At 35.8% G+C, this 19,140-nt stretch overlaps 1 protein-coding gene across 7 annotated transcripts in view; it reads left to right on the top strand.

The window, feature by feature from the left end:
* The first annotated feature begins 3,801 nt into the window (after window positions 1-3,801).
* TRMT10A (tRNA methyltransferase 10A) overlaps window positions 3,802-19,140 on the top strand; it is a 31,501-nt gene continuing 16,162 nt past the window's right edge. For 4 of the 7 annotated variants that reach the window (XM_090267965.1, XM_090267958.1, XM_090267963.1 and 1 more), the window contains exons 1-7: window positions 4,182-4,299; window positions 8,442-8,545; window positions 10,093-10,308; window positions 11,212-11,374; window positions 12,021-12,092; window positions 13,101-13,175; window positions 18,919-19,068. In XM_090267965.1, coding sequence (XP_090124091.1) covers window positions 8,442-8,545; window positions 10,093-10,308; window positions 11,212-11,374; window positions 12,021-12,092; window positions 13,101-13,175; window positions 18,919-19,068 — 780 coding nt within the window. In that variant the 5' untranslated portion in view covers window positions 4,182-4,299. Of the gene's footprint in view, window positions 3,942-4,181; window positions 4,300-8,441; window positions 8,546-10,092; window positions 10,309-11,211; window positions 11,375-12,020; window positions 12,093-13,100; window positions 13,176-18,918; window positions 19,069-19,140 lie in introns of those variants that run through there. The other 3 variants (XM_090267959.1, XM_090267962.1, XM_090267960.1) reach the window with 3 other exon arrangements.

Below are 19,140 nucleotides of genomic sequence, written 5' to 3'. Positions count from 1 at the left end.
GTCTCCTTTTCTTCTTTCTCACGTTTATTTAGACCTATTTAATTTTTTTCCTTTGCCCCTATTGTCCCTGTCCTGATCAATTTGAGTTTTCCTCCCAGAAGTTTCTCCTTAGTGTTGGGCTTTGTCCAAGAAGAGAGCTCAGGTTTAAGTTTTGAGAGTTCATGGTCCTCCCAACTCCACTCCCCACCCCTGCTCCCCACCACATACACACACACACACACACACACACACACACACACACACACACTCTTCTAGAACTTTCAGACCTTCCTGCTCATCCCTTTGTACTCACCCTGAAATTAGAGTCTCCCTTGCTTTTCAGTGAATACCTACAGGCAGTTGTTCTCATAGCCTTCAGATGCTATGTTGTTTTCCTATTATTTCTTCCTACACAGATGTTGATACTGAGTTGGTGGTTTGTCCCCACCCACTCATATTTTGAGCTTTATAAGAACTCTTTTTCACTTAGTTATGTTGTAGCTATGATCTGAGCATGCTGTCATTACTGTTTTTCTATCCTAGATGCTCTACCTGTTTTTATGAGGAGATTCAGACTACACTGCCTCCCTAGTCACCTTCCTAGTCTTTAACATTCATATTACTTGGGAGGGAGGTGAACAAAGAATTTTTAAAAACTATTTTAAACTTTTCTTATATTTTTGACATCAATCAAAATGCAAGTTGAAATGATTATAAATGATTGATTCTTTTAGATACCTTTCATGTCATATTTGAAAATTAGTTTATATTTTGTTTACCTAGCTGGAAATTAATGTACAATTGCCCCCTTGGTATCCACATGGGATTAGTTCCAGGATACCCCATGGATACCAAAATTGAAGAATACTCACAGCCCTTATACAAAGTGAGGTAGTATTTGCATATAACCTATGCATACCCTCCCATATATTTTAAATCATCTCTAGGTTACTTTATAATACCTAATACAATGCAAACACTATGTAAATAGTTGTCATACTGTACTGTAAGGGAATAACCACAACCATTGTAGGCCTAACTGATACAGGATAAGGAAAAAGTAGGTTTACAGTCGTTTGTATGGAAAAGAATACAATTAATAAATAATAATACAAGAATAAGCTGTTTCACATACTCACAGCTGTAAACCTACTTTTGCTCCACCCTGAGGTACACATCATCAATGATGTAACTGTTAAAAATATATATTTTCAATCCTCCATCAGTCGAATCTGAGACTGTGGGACACACAGCTGGAGGACTGTACTCACAAGTGCTGCTCTGGTCCCACACACCCCCATTCCCAACTTGCTGCAGAGTATTCTCAAACTTAATGAAATATTAGAATTAGGTTTAAAAGAATGAAATCTGTGGTGATTGCCCAATCATAACTCCTCCAAAAATAAATCCCCCCAAAACAAAACAAAACCACACAGTATTTATTGCTGTTTTTGTGACCTAAAATGCTGGTTCTATCTGTAGTCCTCTTCTCACTCTACAATCTACAGTCTGATTTTAAAAACTGGCTGCCAATTTTCTGAATGTGATTCACAAACATATTTTATTTAGCCTACTCAGTACTTTTTAAAATTGCTGACAACAGTTAAAAACCAGATTTCACACAAAAATTCAGATTTCTGGCTGCTTTACAAAAATTGAGATATGATGTCATTAGGCCCACATTTTTACTTGAAACTTGTACACTGATTAGAGAATGTGGTCTCATGTTTGTGACACTGTTCTCTCAGATAGCTTTTCTCTTTTGTTAACTTCTAGTCCTCATAAACATTGTAGGTTTGCAACCATGGGCTAACATTTCTTCTGTTTCAATCTCATATGTTGGCTTAAACTACCAAATACGTGATGATTTCTAAATCTGTTTCTGCTTAGATGTTCTGCAGACTCCCCTGAACCCACATATTCAAAACCAAATTTTTTTCCCCCAAACTCATGTTTCTTCCACTATTCTATATATGACCCAGTTAACACAATCACATTCCCATAGTTGTCCAAATTGTAAAAATACTTAGGGCTTTTCTTTCTTTTTCCTTATCCTACCCAAAACTTTTCAGTCATATGCCAAACTATGACATGTCTTTATTTTCATTGTTCCCAATTTTTAAATACCTTTCTCTTCTTTATATCTGGAAGATCCCTACTTACTTCCCAAGATGGAACAAACTTATTCAACTTCTGAAACTCTCTCTTGCTTCCAGGAGCAGTTAGTTGCTCCTTTCCACGTACAAGCATCTCAAGTATATTATATGTTACATGGTACTTATATGTTGCTGGTTCTCCCACTAGACTAGGGGTTCCTTATGGTTACTAATCATGATTATCTTTGTATCAAGGGTAGCAAGACCAAAAATATATGGAACTCAGTAAATGTATGTCAAAAACACGAATTTTACAAATCAATGAAAACAAGATTATTGCATGTCATGACTTTACCTTTCTATACTTTTACATGCTTCGATCTTTGGTTAAATTGCCTTTTTTTTTTTTGCTGTTGCTTTTTTAGTGCTTGTTTTGGACTGATACTAGAACCATTTCAAATTCTGCACCATGACTGTAAAGTTAAGTGGCTTTGTCAAAAGAACACTTATTGACCCCATTATTAAAATGAATTTTAATAATTTAAAATTTTAAAAATATCTAAGGATTCCAGGTATTAATTCTAAAAAAAATACGTAATTATTCATAAAATATCCCTGAGGAACAACCGAACAGCTGTTAAAAGAATTGGCACATCACTGTGTCAGCCTGAGTTTAATGACCTACATGTGAAGGGCTACATATTCAATTACTAATCCTCCCTCAGCTACTCTTTGCCCAGATATGGAGGCAGCTGAAAAAAGATGCCCTAACAAATCAGAAATGGATCCAATGCTCAATTAAGAGATCTTTTAAGACTTGAGATGAAGAAGAAATGGAGAGTTGCTGTTTGTTCAGCTGACATAGTTTTTCAAGAAATATTTGAGTGTTTGAAGCAAGAGTAACTTCATTTTTGTGATTAAATTTATTCAACAGCTACATTTCAATTCTTGTAGAACACTGAAATTCTGAATTATTCACTGAAAACTTTAAACATGTTCAAATATATTTTCAACTATCAAGAATAACTTACTTCAGAATTATTCCCCTACTGATTAGCAGTCTTTCTATTCATCAATTCAAACTTTATTATCTTTAAATTCTACAATAATTACTTGTTAAAAGTAGAACCAAGTTAAAAAAAAAAACAAAAAAACTAAACACTAAACAACCTACAGGATTATGTTTCAGTTTTCTCTGTTGACTTGGTCTATATATAGCAAGACTACATAAAGCCCAATATTATAAACAATGAAATGTCTCCTGACGTTTTGCAGCAGAATAGGAAAACTGACTCAAGGAATGAATGGAGAGTAAGATTTTCGGCTGTAAGCAAGTACAAAAAAGGCTTAAACATCCTAACTTAACTGCACCTTATTGGAAATTTAATTCACTTTTAAAATTTTATTTTCCATTTGAATTGTGTAAAATCGTAATATACTGACACCTTCTGTATAAGTTATAGATGCTTTGCTCTCAAAAAAGACCCTTTCGTCAGTTTCGCCTTTTTAATTTTTAAGAGTAGGAATGGAGTAAGTCTCCCCCCGACCCCCACAGGAACACGTGAATGAATACAGGTCCGTAAGTACACGCGTGCTTTTAAGCGGAAAAACAGACATCACTGTAACCACCTCCCACTCACTACAGAAGCCTAACTCCTGACCCCGCCCCACATAAACTCCCTCCCATTTCTCCCTTTGCCGGTCCGGAGTTGGCGCAGTTACATGACGTTTGACGTAACGGCCGAAGCCTCCACCCTCGCCTCTGGGAGTTGAAGTTTCCCAAAGAGGACGCGTGAGCGGTATGAAGACCACTCCAGAAAGGCTTTCTGCGCGTGCTCTTAGGTTCCCCGAAAACTCCTCAGCTTGGTAAGTCTTCTGGAACTGAGGCCGGTGCACGCCTACCCTTCGATATCCTCGGGCCACAAAAGAGGCGCTCAAGCCTGTGCGGCCCTTGATTCGCTATAAGGGCTTCCGGGGAAGAGGAGAGTGAGGCTGTGACAGTGGGAGCCGCAACCCACTTTGCCGGAGGAAGTGGCGTCAGAGTGCGCCCTCGCGGCCCGCCAAGAAGCTCCCTGGTTGGCTGACTTCAGCTTAATCCCGCCTCTGAATGCGTTCTCCGGTGTGTGGCCTAGAGGGGAGTGGGACGAGGCTCTGTCCACCCACGTGGGGCGCCAGCTGTCGATGTCTCTTTGGGGGTCGAGGTCCGGTCCCTAGTTTGTGAAGAGTGAGTTTCCAAAGAACAAAGGGAGAAGGAAATTTGGACTCTGAAGGTCCGGGAAACGAGTTATGGTTTTGCCACTTCATGATTAGAGACCGTGGGCAAGTCGCTTTACCTCTTTACACCTCCTTTTGTCATTTTTCCGAAGAGGGGCTGACGTAGCTGAGCGCTCGGAAATGTAGAGCGCAGGGAAGGGTGCTGAAGGTGCTTTTAGGCCCATCGTGGTGCGCTTAGGACGACTTTTAAGAAGACCAAGTTCCCTGATTTCAAGGAAATACTTTTAAGTGTTAAAATTAGGCCATTTTTGTAGAGATACAAAGAGGATATCAACAGATGGTTTTCTCACTTTCTGTTTTTTAAATCCTCCCCCTCCTCATCCCAGCCCCGCCCTCTGCCTAAGCGCTTTTGCTTACTACAGCAGATATGGCCAGGGCGTCTTAAAAAGGGCATTCCTTCCCTGGCACTGTCAAATCATTTAATTCCATTCTGCAGTTACTTCAGCATGCGTTTGGATTTTTCTGGAATGGAGTCTGTGTCATAATTTATGGAGAATGTTTAGCCCAATCAAAATCCATGGAAGTTTTTTTTTTTTTAACTTAGGCTATTCGCTCATTTTTTATGGGTTCTTCCTGCTTAAATGTACTAAGAAATGGAAATACAAGAAATATTGAAACCCTTTGTGTGTGTGTGTGTGTGTGTGTGTGTGTGTTCATCCCACACCAAATGGCCTTAGTCATATCTATCCAGTTCTTAGTTTTATAAGACCACCTGGTACTCTGTTTCTGTGACTAAATGAACCATTTAAAAAAATTCTATACTGAACAAAATTTCACACACATATTTCTATAATTGCTACAAAATACCGTTCTTAAATAGTTGTGGAACGTGTGAGAGAGTCACTGCATGTGAGGGAGGAATGCAAACTGCCATAGAGCTTATAAACAGGCCATAACTAAAGTAAGAAAGCAAGTATAACTAGTAAACATCTTACGTGTTTTGCTTAACTTGAATGGGAACAAGCTAGTGAAGTGCTTATTCTAGGGTATAGGCAGTGGAAGTTGGTACATATCCTTGTATGTAAAGAGTGCTGAGAAGGAAAACTCTGACTCCAAAAAAAGGCTAGGGGAGTAAACCCCGACAGAAAATCCGGAGCCGGAGTCCCTAAGGCGGTTTGACGTTGTAGTCAACACCGGCAACTCCTGCGGCGCACCTGAAGCCAAGCTGTATTGACTCCGTCTTTCCCTTGGACCCTTCAGCTGCGAAGAGAGGGGGGGGTCTGCTGCATGGGCAACAGCAGACCCTCCATATCACCCTGCCCAGGCTCTGTAGCTTCAGCTTCACTGGAGAGGACACTCCAGCGTCATCGCAAGATGTCGATTCAACACGGGAGGAGACAGATACCGTGTCACTCCCGAGTCGGACTGCACAGCCATTCTCGGCGGTGCAGATAGACTCTTAAGAAGCTACACCATCGTCTCTCGAGACGGACGGCTGCCGACGAAAGAGTGCTGTGAGCAATCTCAAGCCAACATCATTTGTATTGTATTTCATGCCTCAATGTATCTAACTTATTCAAAGCTTTAAAAAATTCACTTACTACAGTGCCTTTTCTTAATTGGGGAGAGCTTTAAAAATGATAACAATGTTGACTAACTTGTGATCTTTGTCTTTGACTGTGTGTTCACGACTTCCTAGGTAGGAAAGGCAAAAGCTCCCCCTGGTGTACTTGAGCTGTATATTGCTATACATTGCTTTAAAATTTCTTCATATCAGAGCCAATCAACCCTTCCAATTTTTGAACATAATAGTGAACTAGCAAAAAAAGAAGGAAAAAAAAAGAAAAGCCAATGGTAATGGAAATAGTGTCTCTTAAAATATTATTGTTTCATGAAGAGAGCAATTTGTTTCCTGTAAATTTTAATTGTGCTTTTAAGTTTGCATGTTTAGCTTAATGGGCAAGTTCAACTTATGTTTTCTCCACATTGTTTTGGACACATACACTGCTGACTTTTATTTAATGTACTATCTATGGAAAGAAGTAAAATAAAAGTGATCCTGGGGATCACATATTTAATTAAAAATTTTCTTTTAATCTTTTCAGGCTTACTGAGATTTCACTGTCTCTCAGTTCTTAAGTTGAATGTTTATCTTACAGCTTAAAAAAATTATTACTACACAAGCTTATATCTCTACTATTTTGCCTTTCTGTCATTCTGTAATTTGGATCTTTTAGCTGCTCTGACATGTTATTTTTCATTTTATTTCTCTGTCTGAATTCTGAGTCAGATTGCCAGGATGTGTTCTAATCCATCAGTTACCTCTTGGATTCCAGGCAATCTGGAGTTTGTCTCAGCTATTGAAATTTTTATATCGTTATATCCTGGTTTCCAAATGGGTTCTTTTTCTTGGATTCTTGTTTTGCTTTTGTTATGCCTGCTTTTGTGTCCCAATTTCCTGTTTTGTTTTTATGGTTCTTCTTACGGTCTCTGAAAGATTACAACTAAACTTGTTTTAAAGTCATTTTCATGTTACCCTATTATTTTCATTTTATATAGAGTGACTTTATCTCCTGATTGTTGATTTTGTTGGGTTTTTTTTTTTAACCTTTCCTTTTTGTAATTTTGCTTTACAGGCTCATCTTGAATGGAATTATCATTCCCCCTCTGCAAATCATCTGTCTTGTACTGATTTTGTGGTTGTTCCCACTTAAGGCCCTGTTCAGTGCTTCAGTCTACAGTCGAGTTTCCATAGGTGATTCGGAATTCTAATAGTGTAGTGTTATAAGTTCGTATGTCACCTCAGTGGCTTGGTCCAGGTTGTAGGTGAGAGGCTATGCTTGCTTTCTTCAGGTTCCCCCCAAGTACTCAGCTTTATATAAGCCAGTCTAATTTTACCTCTTTTTCAGGCTTTTTCTATAAGGGAGCCCCACCCCCACCCCTAGGTTAAGGGTTCATCTTAAACCATCTCCCATCTCCCACCTTCTGTCTTGTGTTATTACTCTTCTCCCTACTTTAAAGCCAGGGAAACTCAGTTGCTTTTGCACAGCAGACCCAGCAGGAGTAATGTGTATTCTAGTGCTTGCTTTTGGTTTTGAGAGAGGCTATACTTTTTTGTTTTTCCCTTTTTATTTTTTATCTACTATTGTCATGTATTTCAAGATTGGGAGTCAGGGTGCCTCAAACCATCTCTAGGAATTCTATCCCAGTTTTTTGATTCAGTGGCATATGAATAAAACTGCAGCTGTTTTTTCTCATCTTTCCGGGACATAAATCTCTGAGCTCTCCCACAGCAGGGCTGAAGCATCATAGCTCTTCTACATTCCTCGGAAACCTTTATTTTCTAAATAAGATTTTGGATTTCTTGGAGGTAGAGTTAGGTCTGGGTTTGAATGTTCATAACTTCATTCATCTATTCATCCAACAAGTACAATATTTTGAGGACCCACTTTGTGCTAAATTTGTTCTAGGTGCCTTGTTTCTTAGGAATTATTTAGTAGCTTGGTAATTTGGGGTAAGCTTTGTATAGTAGTTATGATACTGACTACCTCATAGCGTTGGTTTTAAGGATTAAGTTAGATAACTTTTTTCTATTAAGCACAGTAAGAATGTCTGCTATTACTATTTTTATTATTTTTAAAAATCCTTTGTAATATATTATTTATTTCACTCATTTATTTATTTCACTAATATATAAGCATCTAAGTGCCAGGCACCATTTTAGTATTGGCAATATAATGTTGGGCAAAAGCAGATACTCCATATGGAGTTTTCAGTGTAGAACTGAATTTGAGTTGTCATGTCTAGCAGCTGTTCCTTTAAACAAAGGATACTGTTTGGTTAGTGATCTTTAAAAAACTTCTGAACTCTTTACTTGTATTACTAGATGATTCTTTCTCCTTCTTAGTAATTTTGTGACCTAGTTTATGCCAGGGTTTTTACTGTAGCTTCCAAAGCACATCTTAAAGTTTCTTGTCTCTCAGTCAAAATTTGGTGAAGTTAACAGGTTTCCTTAGTTATCCCTTTGGGTCCTGTTGCAGCAGTGCACTTTTAAAGAAAGCAAGAACCATGTAAAAAAAACTGCTTAAATTATGTTATGCAAAGGTTTTGTCTTCCCATTATCTGAATTGTGATTTTTCTTTTTTCTTTTAGATGTTACTTTCTCTGTACATCTTAGCTCTTTCTGTAAGAAGGAGGAATCATTCAGTTTTCTTCAAGACCAATAGAACATTTGCAAACTTCACGCTTAGTCTTCGGTATGCATAAATAACTAGTAATATTTTTAAGCTTTGGTGTTAATAATCTGTTAAAGAGAAATCTCAGTATTTCTAGCTCTTTTTCGTAATCTTAATGGAAATTCAGTTCTAGGCAATAGACATAAAGATGTGGGTGGTTAAATCCAAATAAAGATGTTTGTGATGGCATTAAGTATTCCATGACTGATTACATAATCAACTTAAGTATTTTGTTTTTTCACTATGACTAAAGTGAAATATTTACAATTATGTATTTACAGTGAAATATATGAAGGGGCAACCAGATTTGTTTTCTGCACTATCGAAAATATACAGATCTATAGCATATGTTTTGTCAAAAACCAATTGTGAGTGTATTCCCAGATAATGAAAGTAACATTTCTTTCATAGCATTAAAGATGACTTATAAAGCTCTTTTCTAATTAAAACACAATTTTTTATATTATAAAATTGTATTTTTATCATATAAAATTTAGAAAAGTGCAGAATACCACAGGTAAGAATTAAATGTATGTGTAATTTCTAAAACAAAATTAGATATAATGTGTATATTTTTTGTTTTGATTTTCTTATTTAACATCACCATTTTTCCTTACCACTGAATAATTTTGGAAACATGATTTTTACTGGCTGCTTAGTATTCCCAGCTGTTATAGATAAACTGTAATTCATTAAATTCATTTCGCTGACATTCAAGTAGTTTCCAGGTTTTCATTGTTAAAAATAATACCGCAGTACATGCAGTGGTTCACCCCCCCCCCATCCACTATTTTGATTTCCGTGGTTTTAGTTACCCACTGTCAACCACAGTCTAAAAATATTAAATAGAAAATTCCAGAATTAATTCATAAGTTTTAAATTGCACCCTCTTCTGAGTAACGTGATGAAATCAAAGGCATCTGGGCTTCATCCCACCCAGGATGTGAGTCATCCTTTTGTCCAGCGTACCCAGCTGTATACTCTACCCTATTGATCGATAGTCACTCAGCCATCTCAGTTATCAGAGAGAGAGAGAGACCACATTCATCTAACTTTTAAAAGTATATTGTGATAATTGTATTTTATTACGTTTAATCTCTTACTGTGCCTAATTTATAAATTAAGCTTTATTATATGTATGCATGTATAGGAAAAACATAGTATATATAGGGTTCAGCACTATCTGCCTTTTGGGCATCTCCTGGGGAATCTTAGAACGTATTCATTGCAGATAAGGGGGAGATTACTGCATACCCTTTTGCATTTATTTTATGCCTATTTCTGATTTATTAATGAGAATTTATTCTAAGGAAATAAATTACTGAGTGAAGGGTATCAACATTTTAAAGCTCTTGAAACATAGATCTGTGTAGCCTTCTGGAAAAATTTTGCTATCATTACCAATAGTATATGAAAGTACCCCATTTCATCACAAGGTCTTTGCCAGTAAATGACATTTAATTGTTTAAATTTCATTTTCAGTTCTGATATGGTTTAATTTTAATCACATCTATTGGTCATTTGGTTTTTACTTTTTTTGAGTATGAATAATCTATTTATGTCAAAAGTTGCTTTTCAGTTTTCCAGAGGCATCAAATAATGTCATCTGAAATGGTGCCAACATTTATTGAGACTTTTAATGTGGAAAGAAAGCAAGACTTAAGTGAAGATCAAGAGGAGAGCCAGACGCCAAAATTAGGTGAAGAGTTTGAACCAGTATCTAAAAGACAAATGAAGAAACTAATAAAACAGAAACAATGGGAAGAACAACGAGAACTCCGCAAGTATGTTTCAAAATGCATATATTCTACCCCTATTCAGAAATATGGAATGTTGGACCTTTCATAGTTTGTTGACACATTAAAAGTAATTGTGTTAATTAAAATTGGGACTATTCATATTGTTAGCTAATAGTCAGTTGGCTGGTAAAGCTGTATGTTTTGAATTATTTTTTTAGCAGTGTTTATGAATTTACACTGCACACTTTTTCTCACCCAAAATCTATTTTGAGTTGCAACACAGTTTCTGAAATAATCGACTTAGGAAAGGGATATAATTAGCATCCGTGTCCTAGATATGGAACAAAAATAGCCACCTCAGAAAGATCAAATTTGGGCCTAACATTGATTTTGCTGGAAGGACTGTTGCAGCTTTTCTTGAGAACAGTTAGGCTGAAACTGTTCTTGTACCTATAATGCCAAAATTTACTGGAAGAAAATAAACTGTAGTTTTTGCAGATTAGAGAAAAAAGTTTATGAGATTTATTTTTTCCACTCAAAATTTTACTTTGCTTTTTTCCTACACCATATAAATGTTGCTTGAAAATCATGTAGGGGAAGAATGATAACAGAACTTTACCACAACTCTCAAATTAAGTGTTAATATTTATAAAGTTTTCTTAGTAGAGTATGATACTATTAATAAATGAATTTATTAGTGGTATAGTTAGGATTTGTGTAAAGCGCATTATATATTTTTTGAAAACTCATTTTCTTCCTTTCTAAAACTTAGATGCACTGTGTAAAATTGCTGATATTTGACCAATTTTGAGCCACAGAAGTGGCAATTTCATGTGGTTCAGTCTGCTGATTTAAAAAAGTAATTGTATCTTTGTCTATTTTGAATAGTCTTATAAATATGTGAATATATAAATATCAACAAAAACTTATTTCAATTACTAACTTTAGACAAAAGCGGAAGGAAAAACGCAAGAGAAAGCAATTAGAGCGACAGTGTCAACTGGAATCAAACTCAGATGGAAATGATAGAAAACGTATTCGAAGGGATGTTGTTCACAGCACACTTCGCCTTATCATTGACTGCAGTTTTGACAGCTTGATGGTATTAAAGGTATCATGATGAATCATTGTCAGAAAAATCCTGTAGGTAAACTAGGCTAAATAATTCTTGCTTTAATATGTACTATCACTTTGATATGAACTTATGTACTGAAATGAATCTTAAACCAAGTTTTTCATACTCTGTGTCCACTAAGTTAAACTACCTAATAAATTCCTTTTATGTATGTGTATGTATTACGTGTTGACAAAGGGAGAGACAAACAACATAATTAGATTATAAAATTCAATAACTGCATGTTAATCATAAAGATCTGTGAGTGTTTATTTGTCCTAATCAATATTAAAATAAATTACTTTCTAGGCCCTTGGTAAGTTATGAAAATAGTAATATTAAGGCCCTAAGAGACTTTTTTTTTTCCTTTTGCTGACTCTTAAGAGTAAATGTTTTCATGAACTAGCATTTTAAGTAGATACAAAATATGAAATAATGATTGCTTACAGAGTATTAACTTACAGTAATTATTTTGTTAATTCTATAAGAGAATTGAATGGAAATGAACAGAAAGGAGTTGTATTTCAAAAGAAAATAATGTACCTGTCTCATCACCCCTTGTGCTTATTCTGTTCCACTAAGATTGTGGAATGGCCATAGATTATTTTGAAAATGCTGCTTTAAAAATTGTTCTCTTTTATAGGACATAAAGAAACTTCATAAGCAGATTCAGCGATGTTATGCAGAAAATCGACGAGCACTGCATCCTGTGCAGGTGTGTTTGAGGGATTTAAAACAGACTCTGGTTTCCTTTCTTATATTTTCCTTGGGAAGAGGCATGGATAATCCTCACTGCCTTACAAGAGTCTTATACATAATTCCTTAGAGAAAAAAAATGCTAATTTGAATTATGTTTTATTTTTCTGCAAAGATAAAGTAAAATATTTTAAACTTTTTTTATGTATGTGATTCTCAGCCACACTGCCCAGTCATCATCAGTCTTGTACACATTGACCTGCTCAGTTCTGTGTAGTTGAACATTTCATTAAAGGATATACACATATTTTCATACCAGTATCTTAGCTATCATTCCTTCCCTTCTGGAGAGTAGGGGGAACCGATGTGTGCAGTGGTACCTGTTAATAGGTTTATTCAACTTAAAAGATTTTAAGTCACTGATAATTTTGAAAAATACTTCCTTAGCTAGAATAAGAGAGTGCTTTGTGAGACTAGTTGCCTGCTGTTTAAATTCTAGGTGATGTAACAGTTAACACTGGCTCACTGACACTTAGAACTAGAAATTCATTTTTGGTTCAATATTTTCTTTTTATAAAGGGATAGTAATTTTGTACTTTTACATTTTATATTCCCACCCTTGCTTAGACATGAAATAGGTGTCAGGTTTTAGAGTCAAAGAATTATGAAGACTTTGGACTGTTAAAAAATAAAAGTGGTGGCTAAAGAAAGGGAATGGAAACTTGACATGGAAGCAGAGAGTGTATAGGAAAGTGATCAGTAAGGGAAAGGCACATTATAGCTGCTTGAAAAATGGGATGAAAATGTAGATGGAATAAGGAAATTGGAGAGTCATGCAATATACAAAACATGTCATTTCTACCAAAAATTTATTTTTGGATGTTTAAAGCATGCTACAAATTTATTTTTTTAAACTGATAACATTTTTATTGATGATCAGATTTTAGTGTACGTATGAGGGAAATACAATATTGTACTTCAGTAGTCATTTCATCTCTCTTTCTGTGCCTGTGAATCTCTTCGTCAGTTTTACTTGACAAGCCATGGAGGCCAGTTGAAAAAGAACATGGATGAAAATGACAAAGGATGGGTCAACTGGAAGGTAATTAAAGTTGATTAACTCTCCTGTAATTCCAACTATTTTTAAGCTTAAAGGACTACATTTTTTTAACCTAAGTTCTACAGGAGTCGGCAATCTCCAAACCCTGTGTATCACTGAACCTGCATTTAAGAGTACTAATGGTAGAAGCTAAAGAGACTGAGATATCTGTCTGTAGTTGCTCTCATTAAATATCATTTGCTATTTTGCCTCCAACTTTAAAACATTTTTTTTAAAAGAGAAAAAATTGTAAGGTCTTTATTTAATCTCTAACTAGTAAACTGGCTATTCATTATTTATAAGAGTGAAGTTTCTATAAACTTTGAAAATGTAATTACATTGTTTCTTCTAAATCTGTATTCTCCCATGTCCACATGTGGCTATTGAACTCTTGAAACTCTGAATTCAGAATATACATTGGATTTCAAAGACAGTCCTAAAAAAAAAAAAAAAGAAACTTAGAGAGCAGCCACTGAGTCATTCTTCATACTGCAGGAGCCATCTTGCTCAGGCAGAGCAGTCCCTTCCAAGTGACATCATCCTGTGGGGAAGCAAGAGCCTTGCCTGCAGGAATTACTCTGCCCCACCCTGTGGGTCTTAACCCTGACTGCTGATTACAGATGACCAGATTAACAAATAAAGGAGACAGCCAGACTGTGGATCACTGGTAATCTTGAACAGACTGCCTAGGGCCAGACTGGGACACCACCTGACATCACAGTGGGTGGAACCAGAAAGAGAGGACAATAATAAATACTAGATTCTACTGAGATGAATTCCACATCAGTGTTCATGATTTGCATTATTTTCTCTCCTGCATATCTTTTTAACATTCATTTCTTACCCAAGTTTGTACCTATTAGATCACTAGTTTTTATATTATAGTTTATTTCAGATCTCATATTTGGCTCCTCCTTTATCTTACTCCATTTTACCTTCTTCATTTCTCTTCTTATTTTTGTTTTAAATTTTACTTTCTCTCTTGCTATGACTTGTTTCCATTCTGCACTTTTACTATTTCTCCCCTCTCCAGCCTCTCAAAACCATTTTTCTTGTCAGTAGTCATCTCACATTCTTTTTCCCATTCTTAAAATACCCTATTCTCTCTCCACCTTTCTCAGTCTTTGCTTGTTGGTTGTGGATATGGTGGTGGTTGTTGCATTTCTTCCATTTTACTTCTAGATCTTCACTATTTTTGTATTTCAAATCTCAGATTTTACCATTTCCCCCTTCTACCCCATTTTGCCTTCCTCTTACCCATTCTTTTTTTCATTATAAATTAAAAATTTTCCTTGTCCTAGCCTGGTTTTCATTCCTCACTCTTATTGTTCCTTTTCCTTCTGTCCTCTCAAAATCACCTCTCTCTCCTCTAGACATCTCTTAAGCTTTTCTTTCTTTGTTCCCTCTAATTCCCACCCCACCTATATTAATCTTTGCTCATTTGTTGTTCATAGTGCTGTGGTGGATCTTTTTATCCAATTTAGTTCCTATTTTTTTCTCTCTATTATTTGAAATTTCTGTGTAAGCCTAATACTATACAATTCCCTACTCTTACACCATTCCTCCTCCTTCCCTCCCTTTTATTTACAATGTAAATTTTACTCTCTCTCCACCTTGTTTTTATTACCTACTCTTATTATTGCTCCACCCTCTACCCTCTCTAATTCATTTTTCTTTCAGTTAGTCATCTCATATTCATTTTTTCCTTTTTTATAATAGTCTTAATCTCTTTACACATTTATTAATATTGGCTCATCTGCTGTTGATAGTGTGATTGTGGGGGGATTTTTGCAGGTCTGGGTTTGTTTCCTGAGCTGTTTGATTTTGTTCTGGCAACACCTGAACAGCAGCATATGTGATCAGGTGGAATTTGTCCCAGGTATGCAAGGATGGTATAATATTAGCAAATTAATAAATGTAATAAACCACATAAACAAAATGAAGGGAAAAACCACATGGTCATATCAATAGATGCTGATAAAGCACCCATATATGATAAAAACACTCAGCAAAGTGGGAATAGAAGGAGCATAACTCAGCATAATAAAGGCCATATATGAGAAACCTACAGCTAATATTATACTCAACAAGCAAAAACTAAAGGCTTTCTCCCTAAGATCAAAAACAAGACAAGGGTGTCTGCTTTCATCACTTTTTACTCACCATTGTATTGGAAGTTCTAGCCACAGTAATCAGAGAGGAAAAAAAAAAAAAGGCATCCAAATTGGAAAGGAGGAAGTAAAACTGTCATTATTTGCAGACAGCATTATAGTGTATACAGAAAATCCGATAGGCTCCACCAAAAACTACTTGACCTAATAAGTGAATATGGCAAAATAGTGGGATACAAAGTCAATAATCAGAAATTGAAGGCATTTTTGTATACCAACAATGAAATATCAGAAACAAAAACTAGGGAGAAAAAAATCCCATTTAGTGTAGCAACAAGAAAAATAAAGTACCTAGGAGTAAACTTAACCAAGGAGGTAAAAGACCTGTACTTGAAATACTATAGAACACAGAAGAAAGAAATTGAGAAAGATACAAATAAATGGAAGCATGTACTGTGTTCATGGATTGGAAGAATTAACATTGTTAAAATGTCTATAGTACCCAAAGCAATCTATAGATTCAGTGCAATCCCTATTAAAATAACAATGACATATTTCACAGATCTATAAAAAATATTTCAGGAATTTATATGGAACCAAAAGAGACCCTGAATAGCCTCAGCAATCTTGAGAAAGAAGAACAAAGTAGGAGGGATCACAATATCTGATATCAAACTATTACAAGGCCACTGTAATCAAAACAATCTGGTACTGACATAAGAACAGACACATAGGTCAATTTAACAGAATAGAGAACCCAGAAATAATCCAGTGTCTCTATGGTTAATTAATATTTGACCAAGGGGACAGGAGCATGAAATGGAGTAAAAATAGCCTCTCCAACAAATGTTGGGAGAACTGGAATGGAACATTTAGAAAAATGATATTAGTCCACCAGCATATACCAGAATAAACTCAGAATGGATAAAAGACTTAAACATAAGCCACGAAACCATAAATGTCCTACGGGAAAGCATAGTAAAATTTCAGATATCCCATGCAGCAATGTTTTCACTGATATATCCTCTAGGCCAAGGGAAATGAAAGAATAAGCAAATGGGACATCAATTTTAAAAGCTGCTGCATGACTAAAAACATCAAAATGAAAAGGGAACTGATCATCTGGGAAAATATATTTGCCAGTGATACATTGAACAAGGGTTTGATCTCCAAGATATATAAAGAACTCATACAGCTCAGCACCAGGAAAATAAACAATCCAATTAAAAAAATGGGCAAAGGACCTGAATAGACTCTTTTCCAAGGAGGGCATACAGAGGGCTCATCAACATATGAAAGAATGCTCAACATTACTAGCCATCAGAGAGATGCACATTAAAACCTCAGTGAGATACCACCTCACACCATCAGAATGGCCGTCATTAACAGATCAACAAACAGTAATGCTGGCGAAGATGTGGAGAAAAGGGAACCCTAGTGCACTGTCGGTGGGAACGCAGACTGGTGTAGCCACTGTGGAAAACAGTATGGTATTTCCTCAAAAAACTAAAAATGGAACTGCCTTTTGATCCAGCGATTCCACTGCTTAGATTATACCTGAAGAATCCTGAAACACCAATTCAAAAAAACCTGTGCACTCTGTGTTCATAGCAGTGTTATTTACAATAGCAAAGTCCTGGAAACAGCCTAAGTGCCCATCAGTAAATGCATGGATCAAAAGACTGGTACATTTACACAATGGAGTATGACACAGCAAAAAGAAAGAAGAAACTCCTGCCTTTTGTAAGCATGGATGGAACTGGAGAGTATTATGCTAAGTGAAATAGCAGGCGGCAAAAGACAAATACCATGTGATCTCACCTATAAGAGAAACTTAATGAACATAACAAAGAAAATGAGCAAAATAGAACCAGATGCATGGACACAAGGCAGGCTGATAGTGACCAGAGGGTTGGAGGTAGAGGGTTATGGGAGAAAAGAAGGGGAAAAGTCTAGTCAAGGAATAGGTATAAATGACCCATGCACATGGACAACAAGGTAGGAATTGACTGTGGGAGGTGGGGTCAGTGGGCAGGGCAGGGGAGAGCAATGGGGGAAAATTGAGACAACTGTAATAGAACAACAATAAAAAATGTTGAAATTAACATTTTAGTTATATTGTGTTGAATGCAATATATTGAAATTAAGTTCACTTATTTTCACTTCTTTTAAAAAAGTATATTTTATTGATTATGTTATTTTCATTTTTAAAATGTAACTGCTACAAAATTTAAAATTACATATGGGGCTCATATTTTTATAGGATAAACCATTCTCAGTCATTTGCAAAAATGATTAGTAAAATTGGCTTTATTACCAAACCATGAGGGATCCTATTCTGTTCAGAGAACTACTGAGTTATTCCTGTATTTTTTTTCTTTCTCAAAGCCAGCTCTCACCATGACAAACTTTTCCACTTCCACTCACCAATCCTATAATGATTGCATTTATTAATAGCCTATAGGATGGAATATTTTTAAAGGTTTTTTTAAGTTTTAAAGTACAACATATTTACCAAGTTTTATGATCATGCCTAATTTTCTAAGAAATAATAAGTTCGAGTAGGCATACTTTCAGTTATTTTGTGACCAATTAAATTTATTATTTTTACCTCCAGCTTTCCAGAAAAATGTAAGTTTACTGGTCTGTAATTTCAGGTTCCCCTCGGGGTCCTTATTAAGCATAGGGGCCAAATTGTAATATAACATTTTCCAGAAAACTGGCTGTTTATTAATCAATAGGTTATACATTTTAGGTGAGATATGTCCTGGCTTCATTTTTTATTTCCTTAACCATTACTGGTTAAGCCTCACCAGTGTGGCTCAGTTGGTTGGATGTTGTCCAGCAAAGCAAAAGGTCACCCATTTGATTTCTGGTCAGGGCACATGCCTGCGCTGTGGGTGCATTCCATGGTCTGGGTGCATACCAGAGGCAACCAATCGATATTTCTCTCTCAAATCGATATTTTTCTCCCTCTCTTTCTCCCACCCTTCCCGTCTCTCTAAAATTAAATAAACAGAATCTTTTTAAAAATTACTGGTTAAATGTCATCTGAGCCTCATGTTATATTTTCCTTTATTCTAGCAATATAGTTTGCAAAAATCTCACTGCCCACTGTTGTTCAGTTTTGTACCTGTGATCTAAAAATTTTGGTGAAGATGATTTCAAGTATGTATCTTTGTAGAAACAGATACATGAAGTTAATTAAATCTATAGGCCATTTCCTTTTGATGATTCATGTAGTTGGAGAGGAAGCAATTGGAGAACACAAGTCTTTGGCTAGAAAGCAGTGTGAGCAAATATATGACAAAATGCATTTGTTTTGTTGGAACAGAGATAAAGTTATTCTACAGATAAACATAAAATATGAAATTAGTGTTTTTAGAAAATGAGTCTGCCGTTAGCATATGGAAGTAGATTGGAGGGACCTGAGGCTAGAGACAGGAAAATAGCATTAGGAGGCCACTTAATTAATTAAGGTGTGAGGTGATAAGGAGTTAAAGTAGGTTATAAATAGTGCATTGTAACAACATTCTTTCATACTTCCTTTAATATGATTTACTTTCAAAATCATTATTAGCCAATTTTCACGAAATCCTATTAATTAATAACATCTTTTCCTGTGTGTCTTAAAGGATATCCACATTAAACCAGCACACTATAGTGAATTCATAAAGAAAGAAGACCTGATATATCTTACATCAGATTCCCCTAATGTACTGAAGGAATTAGACGAATCAAAGGCGTATGTGATTGGAGGATTAGTAGATCACAACCATCACAAGGTACTAAGTTTTTATTTTTGCTTTTCCTTTTACTTAAAACTGATATCTCAATTTTCTCAACAGTAACAATAA

The sequence above is a fragment of the Furipterus horrens genome, unplaced genomic scaffold, assembly GCF_987537825.1.
Source record: "Furipterus horrens unplaced genomic scaffold, mFurHor1.1.pri manual_scaffold_2, whole genome shotgun sequence".
NCBI lineage: Eukaryota > Metazoa > Chordata > Mammalia > Chiroptera > Furipteridae > Furipterus > Furipterus horrens.
This window is presented reverse-complemented; position numbering and strand designations above follow the sequence as displayed.